The sequence below is a fragment of the Eurosta solidaginis genome, chromosome 1 (assembly GCF_040869045.1).
Source record: "Eurosta solidaginis isolate ZX-2024a chromosome 1, ASM4086904v1, whole genome shotgun sequence".
In the NCBI taxonomy this organism is placed as follows: domain Eukaryota; kingdom Metazoa; phylum Arthropoda; class Insecta; order Diptera; family Tephritidae; genus Eurosta; species Eurosta solidaginis.
Genome location: NC_090319.1, coordinates 374,737,029 through 374,755,187, shown reverse-complemented (window position 1 = coordinate 374,755,187; position 18,159 = coordinate 374,737,029). Strand labels below are relative to the sequence as shown.

The window sequence follows — 18,159 nt, the reverse complement described above, 5'->3', positions numbered from 1 at the left end:
TTCACAGTCAAAGACAAATGTCCCTGCGACTTATAAGTCATAGTCACAGATCACGTCAGTCCTCAAAAAGCGCGGAATCGGCCAACTGCATTCTGCAAAGCCATCAGTGAACGATCTCTTCTACAACAAACTCATCGCAGCAGTCGAACGCAACTTTGGTCGATACATGGCTATCGTTATGTGATCGATTTTATTTAATTTTTCCCTTACCTGGTATGGAGAACTGCACCGTAAATGGATTGCGACATTTGAAGTTTCTTATTTCGATTAACTCTCCCGATTTCTCAACCATGATTTTAATTATGTCATCCTTTTCCAGCGGTTCGGCTAGCATAGCCACAACTTTATTTTGTCCAATCTTTACCTTCTTTGGCAGTATGGTAAACCCCTCGGAGCAACTGGAGAAACTGCGCGTTATGCTGCTGTGATCGTGACATGGTGGCCGTTGACATAGTGCCCGTCCTAAAATGTCTGTGGCTATGCCGATTATGTTGCTAATTTGTGCCTGATCATTGTCACGTATGCTGCAGCGGCGCCATTTGTAGTAACTTGGCAGTGCTGGAAGAAGTAGAGAGGCGTTATTTACAAATTAGTGTGCAAACAGTGATCAACATAAATATATCAGTAAGTGAGGTGTCGTTTTGTTGAGGAGTTCAGGCCATGCAAGAACCTCTATGAGAAAGAAATTGGAAAATATTTATCGGTATACCAGGCAAGATAACCTTTTAAGCTTCTTCAAAAATCATCTCTGAAAGAGAACAATAGTTGGGTTCGGAAAATGTCTGGCAGGAAGCGCAGAGAAGCTCCTCTGCTTTAGGTACAACAAGCGATTCTGTGAAAGCCCACGAGAGATGCTGGTAGCCTACAGACTCCTGCAAAGCAGCCAAAAGTTTTGTGAAGAAATAAGGTTATTCTGTGCGAATTGATTGCTCAAAGAGGAAGAGGAAGAGAAAGATAAAGATATGAAAAGGATAAGGCTAACGATAGCGAAAAGAAGCATAATGGGTTAAGGAGCTTTAATTATATCCACGCTAGGGCATTACCGTCATATGAGAGAAACAAAGTCCACACACCCAAAGGGTCGACGGGTCGAAAAATTCATTGGGCCAGCACTCATTCTACAAATAGCTGTCAATATTCATAATATCACTATCAAGCTACGGGGTGATATTTACTGGTTACAAAAGCAACAACGTTAAGACAAAAACAAGTAAGGAAGGCTAAGTTCGGGTGTAACCGAACATTACATACTCAGCTGCCAAACTAAAATTTGCAAAACTTTTAAATTACCTTCTTTTAAAAGTGGGCGGTGCCACGCGTATTGTCCAAAATTGTATAAAATTTCTATTCTACGTCGTAAGGTCAACTCATCTATCAAGTTTCATCGCTTTATCCGTCTTTGGTAATGAATTATTGCACTTTTTCGGTTTTTCGAAATTTTCGTTATCGAAAAGGTGGGCGTGGTTATAGTCCGACTTCGTTCATTTCAAATAGCGATCTGAGATGAGTTCACAGGAACTTACATACCAAATTTCATTAATATACCTCAAAATATTCTCAAGTTATCGTTTTTATGGACAGACGGACGGACATGGTTAAATGCATTTCTTTTTTCAGATCATTTTGATATACAGAAGACTATATCTATCTCGATTAGTTTATGCCGTTACGGGGTATCGTTATGAGCTCTGCTCAGCTGAGTATAACAAGTTTGTTCAGAACCGTTTTTCAAGATAAATGACGGAAAAGTGGAAAAAAACTTTAACAATAAACTTTGTCTTTCAAAGACATTGCCCGTTGTTTGGGATGGAAAGCCTCATTAAATACTATTTTTACCACCCGTACGTTCTGACATAACTACTGTCAAAGTCATATATATAATTCTAACTTCATTTGCACGGGTGATCACTTACCCGGCGAACAGTACCTCCCTCCCTCTAAAGCTGTTTCATATAGATAACATAACTCATTCTGCATTCTTTTAATACAGAATGGGTAGATAGATTTTCCGATTAGAACGAGATTACTTTATAACACAAAAATATTAGTTAGCCAAATTGCTTGATTATTTATCGAGAGCTCTTGAGTATTAATCTTTTGATGTGATAAACCCACCTGCTTTTTGTATCTCCTTCACTTTCTCCTCCGTGATATCCAATAAAATACCCAACACCTTTTCCACGCGTATAATAGCGGTAAGCTGTGAGAGCAGAAATGAGTGGGAGAGCGCCAATAGCGCTGGACAGAGTATAACAATCTGTAAAGCTGTGTTTTGATATTTATGTGCGATCTCCTCGCTAAAGGGACCATCCTCGATTTTGATGTGCAAAAAGCTGAAAAAATAGTAAAAAAATCAAATAAATGTTAGCATAATATTTCATTTTTGCAGGGATCAAATAAATAAAATCTAAGCGCAATTTTTGCAATTTGTTTTCTTTTTTTTTTCAACTTACTTGAAGGGCTTACGGCCACGCTGCTTTGTGATCTTGTCAAAGTGATTCTTTAAGAAGTTTGCGCGCAAGATGGCGCGTTCGCTATGTTTCGCTGTGATAATGAGTATATCGTCCATATTGTACGGACCCGAACTGTTCGATGATGAGTTGCTTACTGTGCCGCAGTTATCTGTAAAATGAAATGGAAATTGGAAAGGAGAGGTTACTTGTGGCACATATGGATGTATGTATATATATCTATGAGTATGTATGTATTTATATATGAATGTATAAACACTTTACAAGATATGTATGCATATAATACGAAGATATATGTATTTTGTGATATATCGCTATTTTAACAAATTTAGTTATTTACTTTATTCAGGGGCCTATTATAATATTTTTTATCTTTTTGGGATTTTGAGTCATGTTTGCTATTTAATTTTAGCATTTATTTATATTTAGCATTGAGCAGCAATAGCTATCAAAAAGTATTTTCAAAAATGTTACCGAATAACCTAAATGGTCCCAAACTAAGTAGTCGGATCAGAAAAAGTAATCGGTTTTAAATAAGTAATCGGTTCTAAATAAGTAACCGCTTTCAAATTTTGTAATCGTTCCCAAGTGAAGTATTAATCGCTTCCAAAAAAACTAACCGGTTCCGAATTAAGTAATCAGTTACAAAAAAGTAACCGTGCTTAAATTAAATAATCGGTTCTCAATTAAGTCATGAATTACGAAAAAGTAGCCGGTTACAAATTAAGTAATCGGTTTCAAAAAGTTATGGACTCCAAATAGGTATTGGGCTCGGAAAATGTAATCGGTGCCAAAGTAGAAACCGGTTCCGAATATGTCATCGACTCCCAAAGAGGAACCAATGTCAAAAATTTAAATGTCCTGTAAAACGTCCAAATAACTAGTTAAAAAAAAAGAACAAACATCAAAAAAGTATCCGGTCCAGAAAAGGTTCTACAAAATGAACCGCCTTCGAAAACAAACGGTTCTAAAAAGCAGCCGTTTTCGAAAAAAGACCGGTTAAAAAAAGTAACGGGTTTTAAAGAATGACCTTTTTTTAAGAAACTATCGGGTTTCAAAAGAATAACCGGTTTTATGAAAGTGATCCGTGTTAAATAAGGAACCGGTTTCAAAAATTAACCAGTTCTTAGAAGTAACCGGTTATTAAAAGTAACCGATTATTAAAAGTAACCGCTTCAAAAACGGGTTCTCAACAGTAACCGCTTCCAAAAATGTAAACGGTTTCAAAAGGGTAACCGGTTCCAAAAAAGGAGCCGGTTTCAAACAAGTAGCCGGTTTCAAAAAAGGATCCGATTCCAATAAAGCAGCCGCTTTCGAAAAAGGACCGGTTAAAAAAAGTAACGGTTTTTAAAAAATGACCTTTTTTTTAGGAAAGTATCGGGTTCCAAAAGATTAACCGGTTTTATGAAAGTAATCTATTTTTAAAAATTAACTGGTTTCAAAAAGTAAAAGGTTCTTAAAAGTAACCGCTTCCAAAAATCTAACCGGTCTCAAAAGAGTAGCCTGTTTCAAAAAAGGATACGGTTCCAAAAAAAGTTACAGATCCTCAAAAAAAACCTGTTAAAACGAAGTAAAACTTGCTCAAAACATGTATGAAAGTCAACGCTTCATCGTAATTTCGATAATTGAATTGAATCATTTATCAATAGGCCGATAAAAACAAAAACAATTGTAAAGAACTTTACAACAAAAAACTTCTTTTTTGAGAATTTTATTATAAAAGCCAAAGATGGTTGGGTCCCTGACATTATTTATTTATGTATACATGTATGTATATTGCAAGGTAAAAAACATGTGGGTGACCAAAAAATTTGTACCTACACTTTAAAGTTTGTAAAAAGTGTTGCACAAGTGAATTTAAACTCATCAAGAATATGCTGATAAGCCACAACGGGGCACACAACAAAGGCACCTCGGTGTAAGTAGAAAGTGATAATTTATGCGTTTGTTTATTTAGGATTTGTTATTGGCGATTTATAGGCGCACATTTGGTGGTAAATATCTGGAGCTCGCTTACTAAATATTTGAATTTCTGCAGTTGTCTCTATTTTATGTGACATTTGTTTATTGGCTGAATGACAGCAGCAATAGAACAAATACGTCATGAATTCATTGATGGTTTGACAGTTTGTGGCAAAGATATAACGCGCCTTTTGAATGCTCGCTGCAGAGATAAGAGCCGTTCAAGCACAGACCGTGAGGAATTGTGTGGTTTGATGCTTACATTTATCATTGGAAAATCTTTGTGTGAATGCAGTTGTCAATGGCGTGACTTGTCTGTCAAGCAATGCAATATTTTCTTTGGTTAGAAGTGGAAGAAGATTTATAGCCAAAAAGAAAAACGTAGATATGTACGCAATACTTGGACCTAAGATTTGAGTTTCCTGTTGACCCAGTTCTCATAGTATTTTTTGACTTTGTGTACATTACGATAAGAGTGATTAGTTGGGTGTATTTATAAGCTTTGATTTTTTAGCTAATTGCACTAACTTAAGATGCTTGCAACTTTAAATTTGCTCTGGAATGTAAGCACGTTGCATTTAGAAAAAAATCAGAACTTGCAAGCTTATGAGAAAAAGTGAATCCATGTCATATGTCTATGTTATACCGTTTCTAAGGAATATTTTCAAAAGTGCATTCCTGGCGCAGCATTGTTGCAAACTTTTTTTATTTTTATTGTAGCTGTTTTATTGGTGTAGTAATATTTTAAACCCAGTTGCACAATAGTGCATGATACGTCCTCCTTCTATGGGCATAGATAATGCGGCATCTTCTGGACCACTCTCCATCACCAAGCAAAAGGAGACTGGCTGCTCTGAGCCAACCGCTTTTAAATGAGCTCTCGTAGGTTTCCAGTTACTTTTTCGGTACCAGTTGTTTTATCAAATTATTGCTTTATCGGAACTGGTTATTATACCCAGCTGTACTTGTAGGTATTATAACTTTTATTGGTAACGGTTGGTTGTACAGGTATCTATCTATCTATCTCGATATAGACTTCCATATAAGCCATGTCCGTCCGTCCGTCCGTCTGTCCGTTAACACGATAACTTGATTAAATATTGAGATATCTTCCCCAAATTTGGTACACGAGGTTTTCTGGACCCAGAATAGATTGGTATTGAAAATGAACGAAATCGGATGATAACCACGCTCACTTTTTATATATATAACATTTTGGAAAACACAAGAAGCCTGATTATTCAGTAAATAATACACCTAGAATGTTGAAATTTGACTTGTGGACTGATATTGTGACTCTTGAAAAAAATGTGAAAATGGGCGTGGCACCGCCCACTTGTGTTAAAATCAGTTTTACATATATTATTAATCATAAATCAAAAATCGTTAAACCTATCGTAACACAATTCGGCAGAAAGTTTGCCTTTACTATAAAGAATGCTTTGAAGAAAAATTTACGAAATCGGTTAAGGACCACGCCCACTTTTATATAACAGACTTTTAAAAGGCTCGTGTATGAATAAAATAAGCTATATCTTTGTAAAAAAGAGCTTTATATCAATGGTATTTCATTTACCAAGTGGATTTATAACAATAAATAGGAAAAACTTCAAATTTAGAAACATGGGGGTGGCACCACCCCTTTTATGACTAAGCAATTTTCTATGTTTTGGGAGCTATTACTCGAAGAAAACTTTGTTCAGAATAGAATCATTTGTATATGTATTATTGCGCAGCCTTGTAAAACTATTAATCACACAAAACAAACAACAACAGCATTTCAAGTGTGCAGCTGGGTATGTAATGTTCGGTTTCACCCGAACTTAGACTTCCTTACTTGTTTTTTCAATACTTTTACTTTGCTGTAAGCAGGATTATGCTATTTATTGGGAAATCTTCGATACTGATATAATACCGAAAAAGTCTAAGGAATCTCGAAAACAATCCTTGAATTGCCCTGAAAGGATTCCTAAAATTTACCTTGAATAATAAAAAAAAATCTGTAAACTACTCTCTAACCGTTCCGAAATGCTCCGGATATAGCCCCGAAATGATCGGGAGAACAATCCTGAACAGCAATAAACCAACTCCGTTCATGGTATGTTTAGTACACTGTTGTTGTTGCTGTTGCTGTAGCAGTGCTTCGCCCCATCCAATAGGTGCGACGGATCACGAATTGTCATCAATGTCCTCTAACGCGAGTCCAAGGAAACTTACTGTTTCAACAGGGGTTGGTTCCACAATACAGTTAAAGAGGTGGTTGGTGTCATGTGCGGACATATTACAAGCAGGACATATGTTTTGTATGTCGGCGTTGATTCTGGATAGGTAAGAGTTTAACCTGTTACAGTATCCAGATCGAAGTTGAGCTAGAGTGACTCGCGTTTTCCGTTTAGTACACAAGAATATGGTTGCAAGTAAACTGCCAACGATAAATTGGTACAAACTTCGAAAAAAGGTGGGCCGAGTGACTACTGACAGAGCTCGTTAAATAGTTGGGTTTTATTATTCGGAGACGATCATTTTTTGAAAAGGGTGAAAATGCTTCCTCTTCGGACGTGTGATGTGCGTTACATAGATTCTTTCACACTCTTCTGGAAATGACGAAAGTTTAACTTATTTCAGCCTTTACAGAGAGCTCTAGTGTATAGTAGCAAAAAAGTTGTGTGGAAAAAAGTGAAAAACTCCTATGATTGATGTTACATACAGCGACAGTCGCACATATTTAAGAAAGTATTACTGGCTCTCGCATCTGGGTATCCAATTTACGTTTCCTTATGCACAAAGGACTTTTTAATTGTTTTCTTTTTACAGAGTCGTCTATTTGTTTGTGTAATTTCTTTGCAGAGTCTGCTACTTAGCATCGCAAGTGCCTCCCTACCTACCATTAGGCAAGTCAGGCAGCCAGCCACTGAAATTTTATGGCATGTCGTTGTGGCGTCATAATTTTCTGAGACGTGTCTACACTGCTGCTATGGATTAAATGGGGTTGTCCCCAAAAAGAATTTTTTCGCCTGTTGTCTGTTGCATGCACCAAAGATACAAATGGTTAAGTGGGGACATCGTCATGTATGTGTGTATGTAGTCTGTATCTACAGAAATCCCCTGTGATGTGTGTGATTATAATTTTTTGTTTTTGCTATTTTTATGCGCTGTTACCGTAAAATAATTTTATTTTGATGGTTTTATGTTAAAAAGGGGAATTGGAAGGATTATATGAAAGAGACATAAATAACAAAAAGTAAAAAGACATTGCATTTTATTGTAATGTACAGCTTTTTATTGCATTCCTAGATTAAAGTAAGAAAATTTTGTGGGTATTTTAAGGGACAATAACTGAACTTCACACGACTTCCAAACAGGGATAAGCCGATTTATACGTTGCTCTATCTTCACTTCTATTTTTCGTTTCGATAAAAAAGTAGTAACTGCTTCTCGGTGTATCTTTTTAAGACAATTTTTTGGTGGTTATAAAAGCAACTCAGTGGTCGCGAGACAAACCTGTTTGCGTATTGCGCCATCTTCAGTCCCTTATTTGCTTTTTATTAAACATTATTTTGGGTTCAATCCTTCTAACAACACATCAATTTATATATTGCTTTATTTGATGGTTATTATGAAGTAGCACTGAAAATGGCACAATGCCTAAATTGGTTTGCTTTCATTCAAAATTTGATAAGGAATTACTGGAGAGTGACCTAATAGAATATGAGAGCAATACAATTTTGCTGGGTCTGTGCGGAATTTTTTCTTCGGTACAGGAAAAACCCTCTCTGTTTTGAGAAGATGGTTTTACATTACATACAAATGTGTTTTGGTAAAAAAAATGAGTTTATTTTCCATAACTAAATCAAACAGCCCAATGACACACAGTGGAGCTTTCACGAAGAATTTTTTTAGAGGGGACACAATCAAAATAGACCCAAATTGATGATAAATAACATAAATGTAGTTTCAAAAAACACGCCGTAGCACAGAAGGTTCGTGTCTCCGCTATTAAGCACAACTCGCTTTGTAGCGAGTTATTTAACCACTGACGTGAGTTACAAACAAGCATACATACAAATGAAGCTAATATAAGCGTATTAAAATACGTCCATGGCTTAACTATATGGTTGGGTAATCTCTACAGCAACAATACACCTTTGTTCAGATTGTCAAAATCTGGGTGTTGGTGTTAGGCGAATGGAATGGAATGAAAACATAAAACTTAGCACTTTTTGTGTGTTGTAAGAAAATGTTGTCAATATGTTGGTTTCATTTTGAGTTTGCCATCTTCTTTTAACAATCCCTACTCCAGTGAAATGGAAAAAATAAAATCAGCTGATGAGATGAGCAAACCAAATAGTTGAGCCATGAATAAATCTGAAACTGTCGCAAAAAGAGTATGGCATGTGCAAAATTTATATGGTCTCTCAAAAGGGTGCTGCAAATAGTTGTGACATAGTGATATGAGTAAGTCTACTATCTGAGTCCGAAAACATGGCCTTCCTCAAATGAACCCCAAGAACACCAAGTAGCTCCGAACAAAACTCAGTCTTGTCCAGCATTGATCCCAACTTGACTCTTTAGACAGCTACCGACTTACACATTTTTTGGTAACGCCTATCTTCGCACACAGTGCCTGGCAACTAAGATGAGTAAGTGTATTATCTTTTAGTATTAAATAACTTTTACGATGCTATGACAGCGGCATTCTATGTAACTTTGTCACCGTGGTTCGTGTCAGGAGTTTTATTTAGTAGAATATTATTTAATAGCATAGGTGCAAGACTCTACTACTATCTCGGTAACGGCTCAACCCATTTGGATAAAATTTGGTACATAGATAAAGTATTACAATTTAAAAATGTGTGTCTGTGTTCTGTGCTCTATATGTGCGGGAGACATTTTGAATCTTATTAACAAAAAAAAATATTTCTAAGAGGGGTTGCCACATAGTGATATTATGTAATCTTATAAAATGTGTTTCTTTACATATCCGTAATTTTTTTTAAACGATTTAACTTATTGGACGAAAGTTTGATTGCAGGTTACACGCTACATTCTAAACTATTAAACAAAATAAAATTTTATTAGATATGCCAATATGGGTATCAAACGGTACGTATTTTACATCAAAAATGAAAAGCGTTAGCACGTAGGGAAAATTGAGAGGAGCACGACGCAAATTGGAAGAGAAGCTCGGCCTTAGATCTCTTCTGAGGTTATCGCGCCTTACATTTATTTTTTTTACTTGGCAATATCGCTTTCAACTAAGAGGCATTTCATTTCTTATAGTCACGAATATATGTTTGTAAAAGATTGCCACCTGACTTTATTATGTTCATCATATACATAATTTACATTTTAAGTTAAGCATAACACTTTTTTGCAAAGTTGCCATCTATTCGAAATTTAGAAAAATATATTTAACTGAGATATAATTTTAAGTTTTAATTTATTCACTACTAACTTGGGAGCAGTTTAGCTGTATTAAATGAATCGTCTTTCGTTTATAGTGTGCTGTATTCTACAATTTTTAAATAGGTGTTGCCATTGGGGATATTTCTACCTGGTTGCCACGTATATAAAATAAAAAAAATTTAGTACGGTATGCAAATATGCGTATCAAATGAAAGGTAATCCCAGTCGTATTTCAAGAAAATGCATATAAATGAGGATAGGAGATTGAATGACCAATATAAAAAATTTTACATATTACGTATATACCTTTAATTCTGTTAACGCACGAGAATATTTGTTCAGCCATTACTGAAATAAAATAGATATACTTTTACACACGAGAAAAATAGCATTAAATACCACTTAAGAAATTTTATAGGTTTTTAATTGTCAAATACGCTTGTAGTATAAATAATATATTGAGGTCCTTGAACAACAAATTAAAAATCTTTTAAATTTTACATAAACACGTTCAGCGTGATGTACATACATATATACACATACATGAATATTTAAAAAATTTCTAATGAATCAAAAGTGCGTAGAAAAACTGTTAGTCACGTTTTAAAAATTTAAATGGATTGAAATAAACGGACGCGGTATTAATTATTTTAGGAGCGAGCAGTCAATAGGGCAACTTCAAATCAGCAACACCGGCATACAAATATTTGTCACATCTTAAAAGCATTTACGCATATTGCGAAGTAAATTTTTTTTTAGAATTTTCTTCATTAAAGCAAGTAATTTTAGCTTATCAAAATTGTGTATCAAAGTTCATTATAAAATCACAACTTTAAGTCGTCATTCACACTTCCTATCAGTCGAATTTTCCCATACTCCATATGTATTATACCGATTACGTTGCAAGCCTACGGAAGCGCGCGAACTACCGGCTATTTGCGATTTGGTTCAGCATTGCCGTCTCAATTTAGCAAATCCAATTGCAACAACGCAACAACATACTGAGATCCCGTTGCGCCCACAAAGATGTTATCGCTCTTTGGTGAACTGAGCAAACTATGTACTGACTGTTGCGTTCGTTGCTACCGTTTATAAACTTCTTGACACCCACCAATGACAACGGGAGCAACGAAAACAAAACGGCAATGTGGTTGGAGCGACGTTAGGGAAGTCAGAAGAGCACTGTAAAAAGCAAACCAAACTAAAGACAACCGAGTGATACGACAAACATACAGTAGCAGGAGCAGCAGTAGCCACGGTTGTCGTCTGTCGTTTGGTGTCTTATGCAAAATGTTGCCGCTCATTACGAGCATATAAATAAAAATACAAAAAAATTCGCTGTTTTTTAATGGCATCTATAAACATTTGACTGTGAGTTTTCATATTTTTGCGGTTTTGAATTTGCCGCTGGTAGACGGGAACAAGACGATTGTCAACTACATACATCAAAGTATATACGTATCGTGTTTTTGTTCTGCATATGTTGCACACCCACAATACGTATGCAAAGCAGCTGCTTCTCATTTGGCTTATATGCAGGACATAAGCGGTAATTTTTGGCAATCGAGTTGCAAAACAAGCGCAGTGCAATATCGCGTACACACTGTCCGCACTATTTTCTAACACCTGGCGCCCGAGCAATTACATTCATGAAGAAATTGAGAATTGTTCTCACAAAAATACCTCTTGCGCCGCCCTAAACAATTCACCAACAGAGAGCGACCAGTTATATCTATAATGTACGTACCCATAAAGCGATTCGAGATTTTTTTGTTGTTCTGGAACAATATGTGACCCGTCCTATGAAAAGGTGTCGTATGACTCAAAAAAGAAATTGCGTGAAACAGCTGTTAAAGATAAACAATGCATTTATTCAGTTTCCTAGTAGTTTTCTTTTTTTTTTGAGTCATAAGCCACCTTTTCATAGCCCGGATCACATATAAGTCTCTTACTTAAGCTCTTGGTGTTTTATCTGCATTTCAAAGAACTAAGAAATTTATTCCAGCTTTCTGACAAAAGATTGAGCCAAATCTAGGCGTTGCATGCAATGCACAAAAATTAAATTAAAAAGTGTAGTTCCAGTGTCAGGGTTGCCAGTTTCGTTCCAGACCTTTATATTGATATGGAAGCATTTCACTTAAGATGAGAAAATTGAGTTTCATATTGGCCTCGTGGAAGGAGTATAGTTTATTTGGGTCATATAGTTTTGTAGATGGAGAGCATTTTGAACGGTGGATCACAGAAAGCCACTTTTTAAGAAAGATCTATTTAGCTTCCATGGCACTCAAAGATGAGAATAAATTCGTTTTCCAAAAATATTTCTGAGACAAATACCAAGAAATTTTTTCAAGTTCACCAGAACACATTCGGTTTGGAATTAGCAATTATCGCTTCGGAGTTGGTTGTAGTTGTTGTTTAATAGTAGGTTCAGGGAGTTTTACGACTATTCACACTTCTTGGTCGGATTTTAATTCGGCACGCTCCAATATTGACAACTTCAGGTACAAGTCGTACTGCCGCGCGAACAATTTTTTGAATCCCTTAGATGCCTCTCGTGACAGTCACGAGTTACTGCTGGATTATTTTAAGCATTTCAACCCGATGGGATGCTGATTCTGTCTCTGTTAATGTAGTGATGTTGGTAAAGTTCCGGTGTGTCAGCAGATAAGTTACACGAATCCATGAGTAACAACAGAACATTGAATAAGTGAAATGCCAATGTGAACACTTCGAATATAATTTCACTATGTCAAGATAGCCCCTGACTTAACCTTACTTAAGGCTCAAAGTGACCCAAGGCTGAAAGTGACACATGTCTCCCGGTTACGCAAGTCTGAAGGAGACAAAAGCGGCACTGTGACCTAATCTCAAATGTGTTTCAAGGTGACCCAAGTTTAAAATATTTTCAGACTCACAGTGACCTAGGTCTGAGTGTATCTCACGTTCCAAGGTGATCAAGTTTCAAATTAAGCTGGACTTACAGCTGACCAATTTCAATGGGACTCAACGGCATGCAAGTCTAAAGGTGACCTAAATCTCAAGGTGATCAAGTTTAAAGTTAAGCCGTGATTACAAATGATCTTAATATGAATATTACACCATTTTCAATGGGGTTCAATGCAACCCCAATTTTTAATCGATCCAATCCTCAAAGTCAATCCAGACGCAAAGCGTCAAAAGTTTCAAGTTTCAATGTGACAAATGTCCTAAGACTCATGGTATCCCAACTCATAAGTGGCCTTAACCTTAACTTAAAGTTCAAACTGCAGACAGTTTTTCCTATATGGGCAACCCTGCAACCGTAGTTCATAACATTAAGGGCCCAATACTGATACTTAGCATAGACTTGACTTGAAAACTGTCACTTACAGTTCTGTTAAATGAACATTGCATGTTACTGATTACTCAAAACTTAGCAACACTTAAGTTGAGTTAGAAGTCTGTTGAATTTTGATTTTCTATATAAGTTCTAAGTGAAGTTTACATTTTGAGATGCCATTTGTTTGTTTCCATTTTATTTTGACATTTTGTCATACAAATTGACATTTATTGATTATGAGGCCAGATTGTATGCGCTAAGTGGAGTATAATCGTGGCTAAGTTGCCAAGTTTACACCAAGTCAACTCAAGTCTATGCTAAGTATCAGTAATGGGCCCATTAGCCTTGACTGTGTCTGTAATTGCAGAAGTAACTGTGGCAGCCACTGCTGTGGCGACAACAATTCCACTCTTACTCGACGTTCCCCTTTAGACTTGAACTTCTTATTTTATTTTAAAGTTTCAAAAGCTGTCGTTGGTTTTGTTAATGCTAAAGATTTTATTTTCATTGCTGTCTGTTATTTTGGGTATTGCTTAGTGGCTGTTGCAAATATAACATAGCACAGGATTTGGGTAAGAAAAATCGCTCTATATGATCCTTGAGTACATAAGAGCTTTCATAATTTACATATTCAAATATACACATTAGAGTATACAAGCATTTGAAAATTGAATTAAACAGAAAAGATATTTGCAAATATATTCAGCAAATAACATTCAAAAAGCTTACGCAAGTAGTGATTCGCCGAAGTCACGCCTGATTTATATAGAATACCATAATTAGAAGCTTAGTTTCAGCGGAATTCATTTTTTTTAAGCCTCTAATTCCACGTTTGATTAATTCATTCTTAAAATTGTATGTGGCGTACGAACTATAGGTAGAGATTGAAAGTCGCAGACTACTGCATACAAATGGTTTTGTTTGGAGTTCTAGTGTGAGTTCCGGGCCGTTTCGGAATTGTGTTTTGGATAACTTTGGGACATTTTCAGGATGATTTCAGCGCTATTTTAAGATTATTTCGGTATTATTGCGATACTACTCTAGGAGTATTTTCTTAGTTGGTTCAAGGCTGTTTCTCGGCGGTTAGTGAAAATTTCGGGATTTTTTCGAGATAGTTTACGGAACCATATATGGTGTTGTGCTACGGATAATTTCAGAATCATTTCAGGATTGCTTCGGTATAGTTCCGGTATTATTTTGGAAGTTTTTGGGGTTTGTTTCAGGAGTATTTATAGACGCTTTCAGGAATTTGTTTCGCATAATTCCGATATTTTTACGATACTTTTTTCGGGATAGGTTTGGGAACAATTTCGATGACATTTCGGGAAGGTCTTCAAACCTATCCGCGATTACTGTGGCATCTTTTCGTGTGCATATTAGGATGACTTCGGGAAAATTTTTGGAATATTTCGAAACTATTTCGAATCAGTTTAAGGTTCATTTCAGCACTACTTCGTAATTATTTCTGGGGACGTTTTTGGACTTTTTTGGAGCCATTTCGAAATTGGTTTACATGTGACTTAGGGAACAGTTTCGAGTATATCTTCGGGCTCAATTTTGGAATATTTCGAAATTCTTTCGGGACTTTTCGAAGTATGCGGAACCGTTTCAAAAGTATCTTAAGGCAGGTTTTGGAACAATTTCAGGATTATTACGGGATTACTTTTGGAGTTATAGCGGAACTATTTTGGAATTTATTAAGTAGCAATAATTTTTAGTAGCTGGGTCAGATGCATAGGTCGGAGTCCAATCAGTTTCGGATTTTAATTCAACGAAATTTTGTCTTCCATATTCTTCGTTCTTCGATAGCTTCGTGGTGAGGCAGCCTTGTGTAAAGGCTAGCCTAAAGTATAAAATTGAAATCCGACGCAGATGAATATGCCTAAGAATGCGGAGTTTTGACAGGCTCTTCATAAATTAGTTAATCGCATGAACCGTATTAATGAAAGGTGATTACACATAAATATATACTCTTAATTTTTTTTTTATAGAAAACTGCTTCAGCCATGTCTGTGTAACCCAAATCTTTGCAAGTGCCAGCGAGGCTTACCGAAAGTCTACGATATTAATTTGCACCACTGCACCAATTATGAAAATGTCATATTTGGCATGAGGCAAATCCCGTATTATGAATGACAGACAAGCAATGCTCAAGTCCATGTAAACATATACAAATTGCATATATGTAAACAAATTTAACATAAAAAACGAAGGCGATTCATATAAATAAGCATATGTTCAAAAATCCTACCACAAAGATCTGTTGTTCGCCAGGGACTTATATAAATATATACTTTATACAATTGCAACGTCAAAGCTTAAAGAATCCCAGTTGAAACAATGAAGCGAAAACTTTTGCAAAAAAACCTTTTTTAATCTATTTAAAACTAAATTGCAACAGCCGGTGTCTCGAGCTGCAATACACACATCTGTTAAGTGTTACGTTCTCGCATCAGATCTCGTGCTTGCCAAGAATGAAGGGCGCAACAGACAATGCGACCCAAGCGACCCTACTTAAATGGCTGCTGTTATATATCGTGCAATTTTATTTTAAATGTATATAACTAAGTACATATGTATATATGTTTGCAAGTGTTTGTACACATATGTATATAAAGATATTGTACAGCATTTATGTATGTTTATATATTTTTTTGATCGCGAGAGACCTCAATAAAACAGATGGATTTATTTATTTATTTATTTAAACTACGAAAACAAGTCCCAAAAACATTTTCGAAAAAATTCATGAAAATTTGGCGAAAGTTTTGAACTTTTTATTCCAAATGCTCTGAATTTTTTTTAACCATGCAGTTTTATAGCCGAATCAATTTAATTCTAACGTAGTACAAATGTAGGTCTCTGAAAACTCGCATTGGCTTATCAAAATTTATTTTTCGACCGGTGTTCCAAAGTTTTTTTCGTACAAATGGGAAATTTTTTTATATGCAGAAATATCGTGTTATACGATCACGTATCGAAAAGCAATTTCACTCAGACATTACATCAGAGATTGTTAAAAGATTTGTCAAAATGGTAAAAAGTTATGAATCTAATGAGTGCTGGTAGCCACAATTTTACATATTTCCTTTATTCGATAAACCATTTCTGAGCTATTGTGAGTTAAAAAATTGATTTCGATAACGTATCGTATAACGTGATACTGATCCGGGATTATTTAAGAGATTATTTCGAAACTTTTTCGGAATCGTTGCGGGACTATTTCGCACTATATTCATATCGTTTTGTCCTTATTTGCGGAACATTTCAGGATTATTGTTGTTTTTTTGTGGATATTTAATGAATTGGAATCTAACATAGTACAATTTTAGGTCTCTCGAAATTCGCATTGAAGAACATTTTTTTTATATGTAGGGAAATATTGATTACTTCTAAGATTATTTCGGCACGTTTTCGAGATCATTTTACGATTATTATTAGTTAGGAATAGTTAAAGGACCATAGGATAATGTTGGAGCCATTCGAGACTTTCCAAATTCACTTCGGGTTTATTTTAGAAAAAACTTAGGGAGCGGTTCAGCAGTTTTATGGTATCTTTCTAGAATTATCTCCGAATCATTTTCATAATATCTTAGGATTTTTTTTCATTCAGCGGATGTTCAGGGATCAATTTGGAACTACTTTGGATTTTTTTCGGAACAACTTTTGGTTTTAAGAATTAAGATTATTTTAGTAGAATTTCAGAATTGGGCTTTTGAGATATTTCAATAATAATTTCGGCATTTTTTAAGTGTAACTCGGGACTATTTTAGAAAATATTTTTGTGCCATTTCACGACTGTTTCTGGATCATTTCGAAATTATTTTCGAAATATTTTATGAATATTTTCAATATATTTTTGGAATTTGTCTTTATACAGCTGCTGTTTCGAGATCAATTTGGAAAAAAGTTTTTATTTTAAAATTATTTAGGTACTATTTGGGTATTTATTCTGGTTTTTAGGTCCCCGCTGGAAACAACTTGATTTGTTAACGGGTTAGGTTTGGTTGAACTGGCCGGTTCGTGAGACCCTGCAAAGACTGAATGAATCCATAGTTTCACCAGACGATTTTTTAACGACCAAGCTGAAAAACCATATCAAAAACAGGAACATATGTTCGAAAATAACTCCGTCCAGCTTTTGTTGTTGTTACAGCAATAAATACACTCACCGAAGGTTTTGGGGAGTGTTATCGATGTTGAGGGTCCTTCGTCGGATATAAATCTGTTACGTTCCGGTAACAAGCACCACTAAGGTACTAGTCCGACCGTTTCTGGATCGATTTAATTTGACCACATCCAATCTTCTAGGCTGAAATTATTAGTGCCGAAAAATGGTTCAATTGAGCAATTTCGTTGTGCATCTGTTCGTTCGAACTTTAACACGATAACTTGAGAAAAATTTGAGATATCCCTACAAAGTTTTATGTAAGACTTTACTTTGAACTACAATATATTATTTACAAATGGGCGCGGCACCGCTTTTTTTTTGAAAGTAGAGAATTCAAAATTCTCACACGCCACAAATCAAACCAGTTAATTTCTAAATTGGCAGAAGTGCTGCAAGCTATAGACCGGATAACAACAAACAAAATCAATTTTTCTTTTAAATAAGTTCTTAAGCTGAAATCATAACAAAGAATACAATATCTTGGTAGTTTATAAATAACTGCATTAAAATGATTTTCAACTTTATCGAGAACAGGATGAAAATTTAAAAAAATTTAAAATTGGCATGGTCCGTCTTTTCTTTAGTTAATATTTTACCAATACTTAAAATACTCTAAATCGAACTAAAATTTAGTTATTAAAACAAAATTTTGTAGAAACACTCTTTTTATGATAACGCCTCAAGCAATAATATTTTTCAATTAATTTGCATTTAATATTTTATTGCAAATATTTACAGCTAAACCTCAATTTTCATTGCGTTATTGTCAACGAAACAAAATCCACGCGCAAATTTAATTTACTTTATTAAAAAAAAAAAAAAAAACCAAA

At 35.3% G+C, this 18,159-nt stretch overlaps 1 protein-coding gene and 1 long non-coding RNA gene across 6 annotated transcripts in view; one reads left to right on the top strand and one right to left on the bottom strand.

Annotated features, from left to right (window-relative positions):
- stumps (DBB domain-containing protein stumps) overlaps positions 1-18,159 on the bottom strand; it is a 192,887-nt gene that overhangs the window by 4,462 nt on the left and 170,266 nt on the right. For all 5 annotated transcript variants that reach the window (XM_067763072.1, XM_067763071.1, XM_067763070.1 and 2 more), the window contains 3 exons: positions 2,454-2,622; positions 2,116-2,333; positions 211-558 (listed from right to left, as the gene is read on the bottom strand). In XM_067763072.1, coding sequence (XP_067619173.1) covers positions 211-558; positions 2,116-2,333; positions 2,454-2,622 — 735 coding nt within the window. The remainder of the gene's footprint in view (positions 1-210; positions 559-2,115; positions 2,334-2,453; positions 2,623-18,159) is intronic.
- Positions 1-18,159, top strand: part of LOC137238273 (uncharacterized) — a 77,449-nt gene that overhangs the window by 14,320 nt on the left and 44,970 nt on the right. The gene's annotated exons all lie outside the window — the stretch shown is intronic.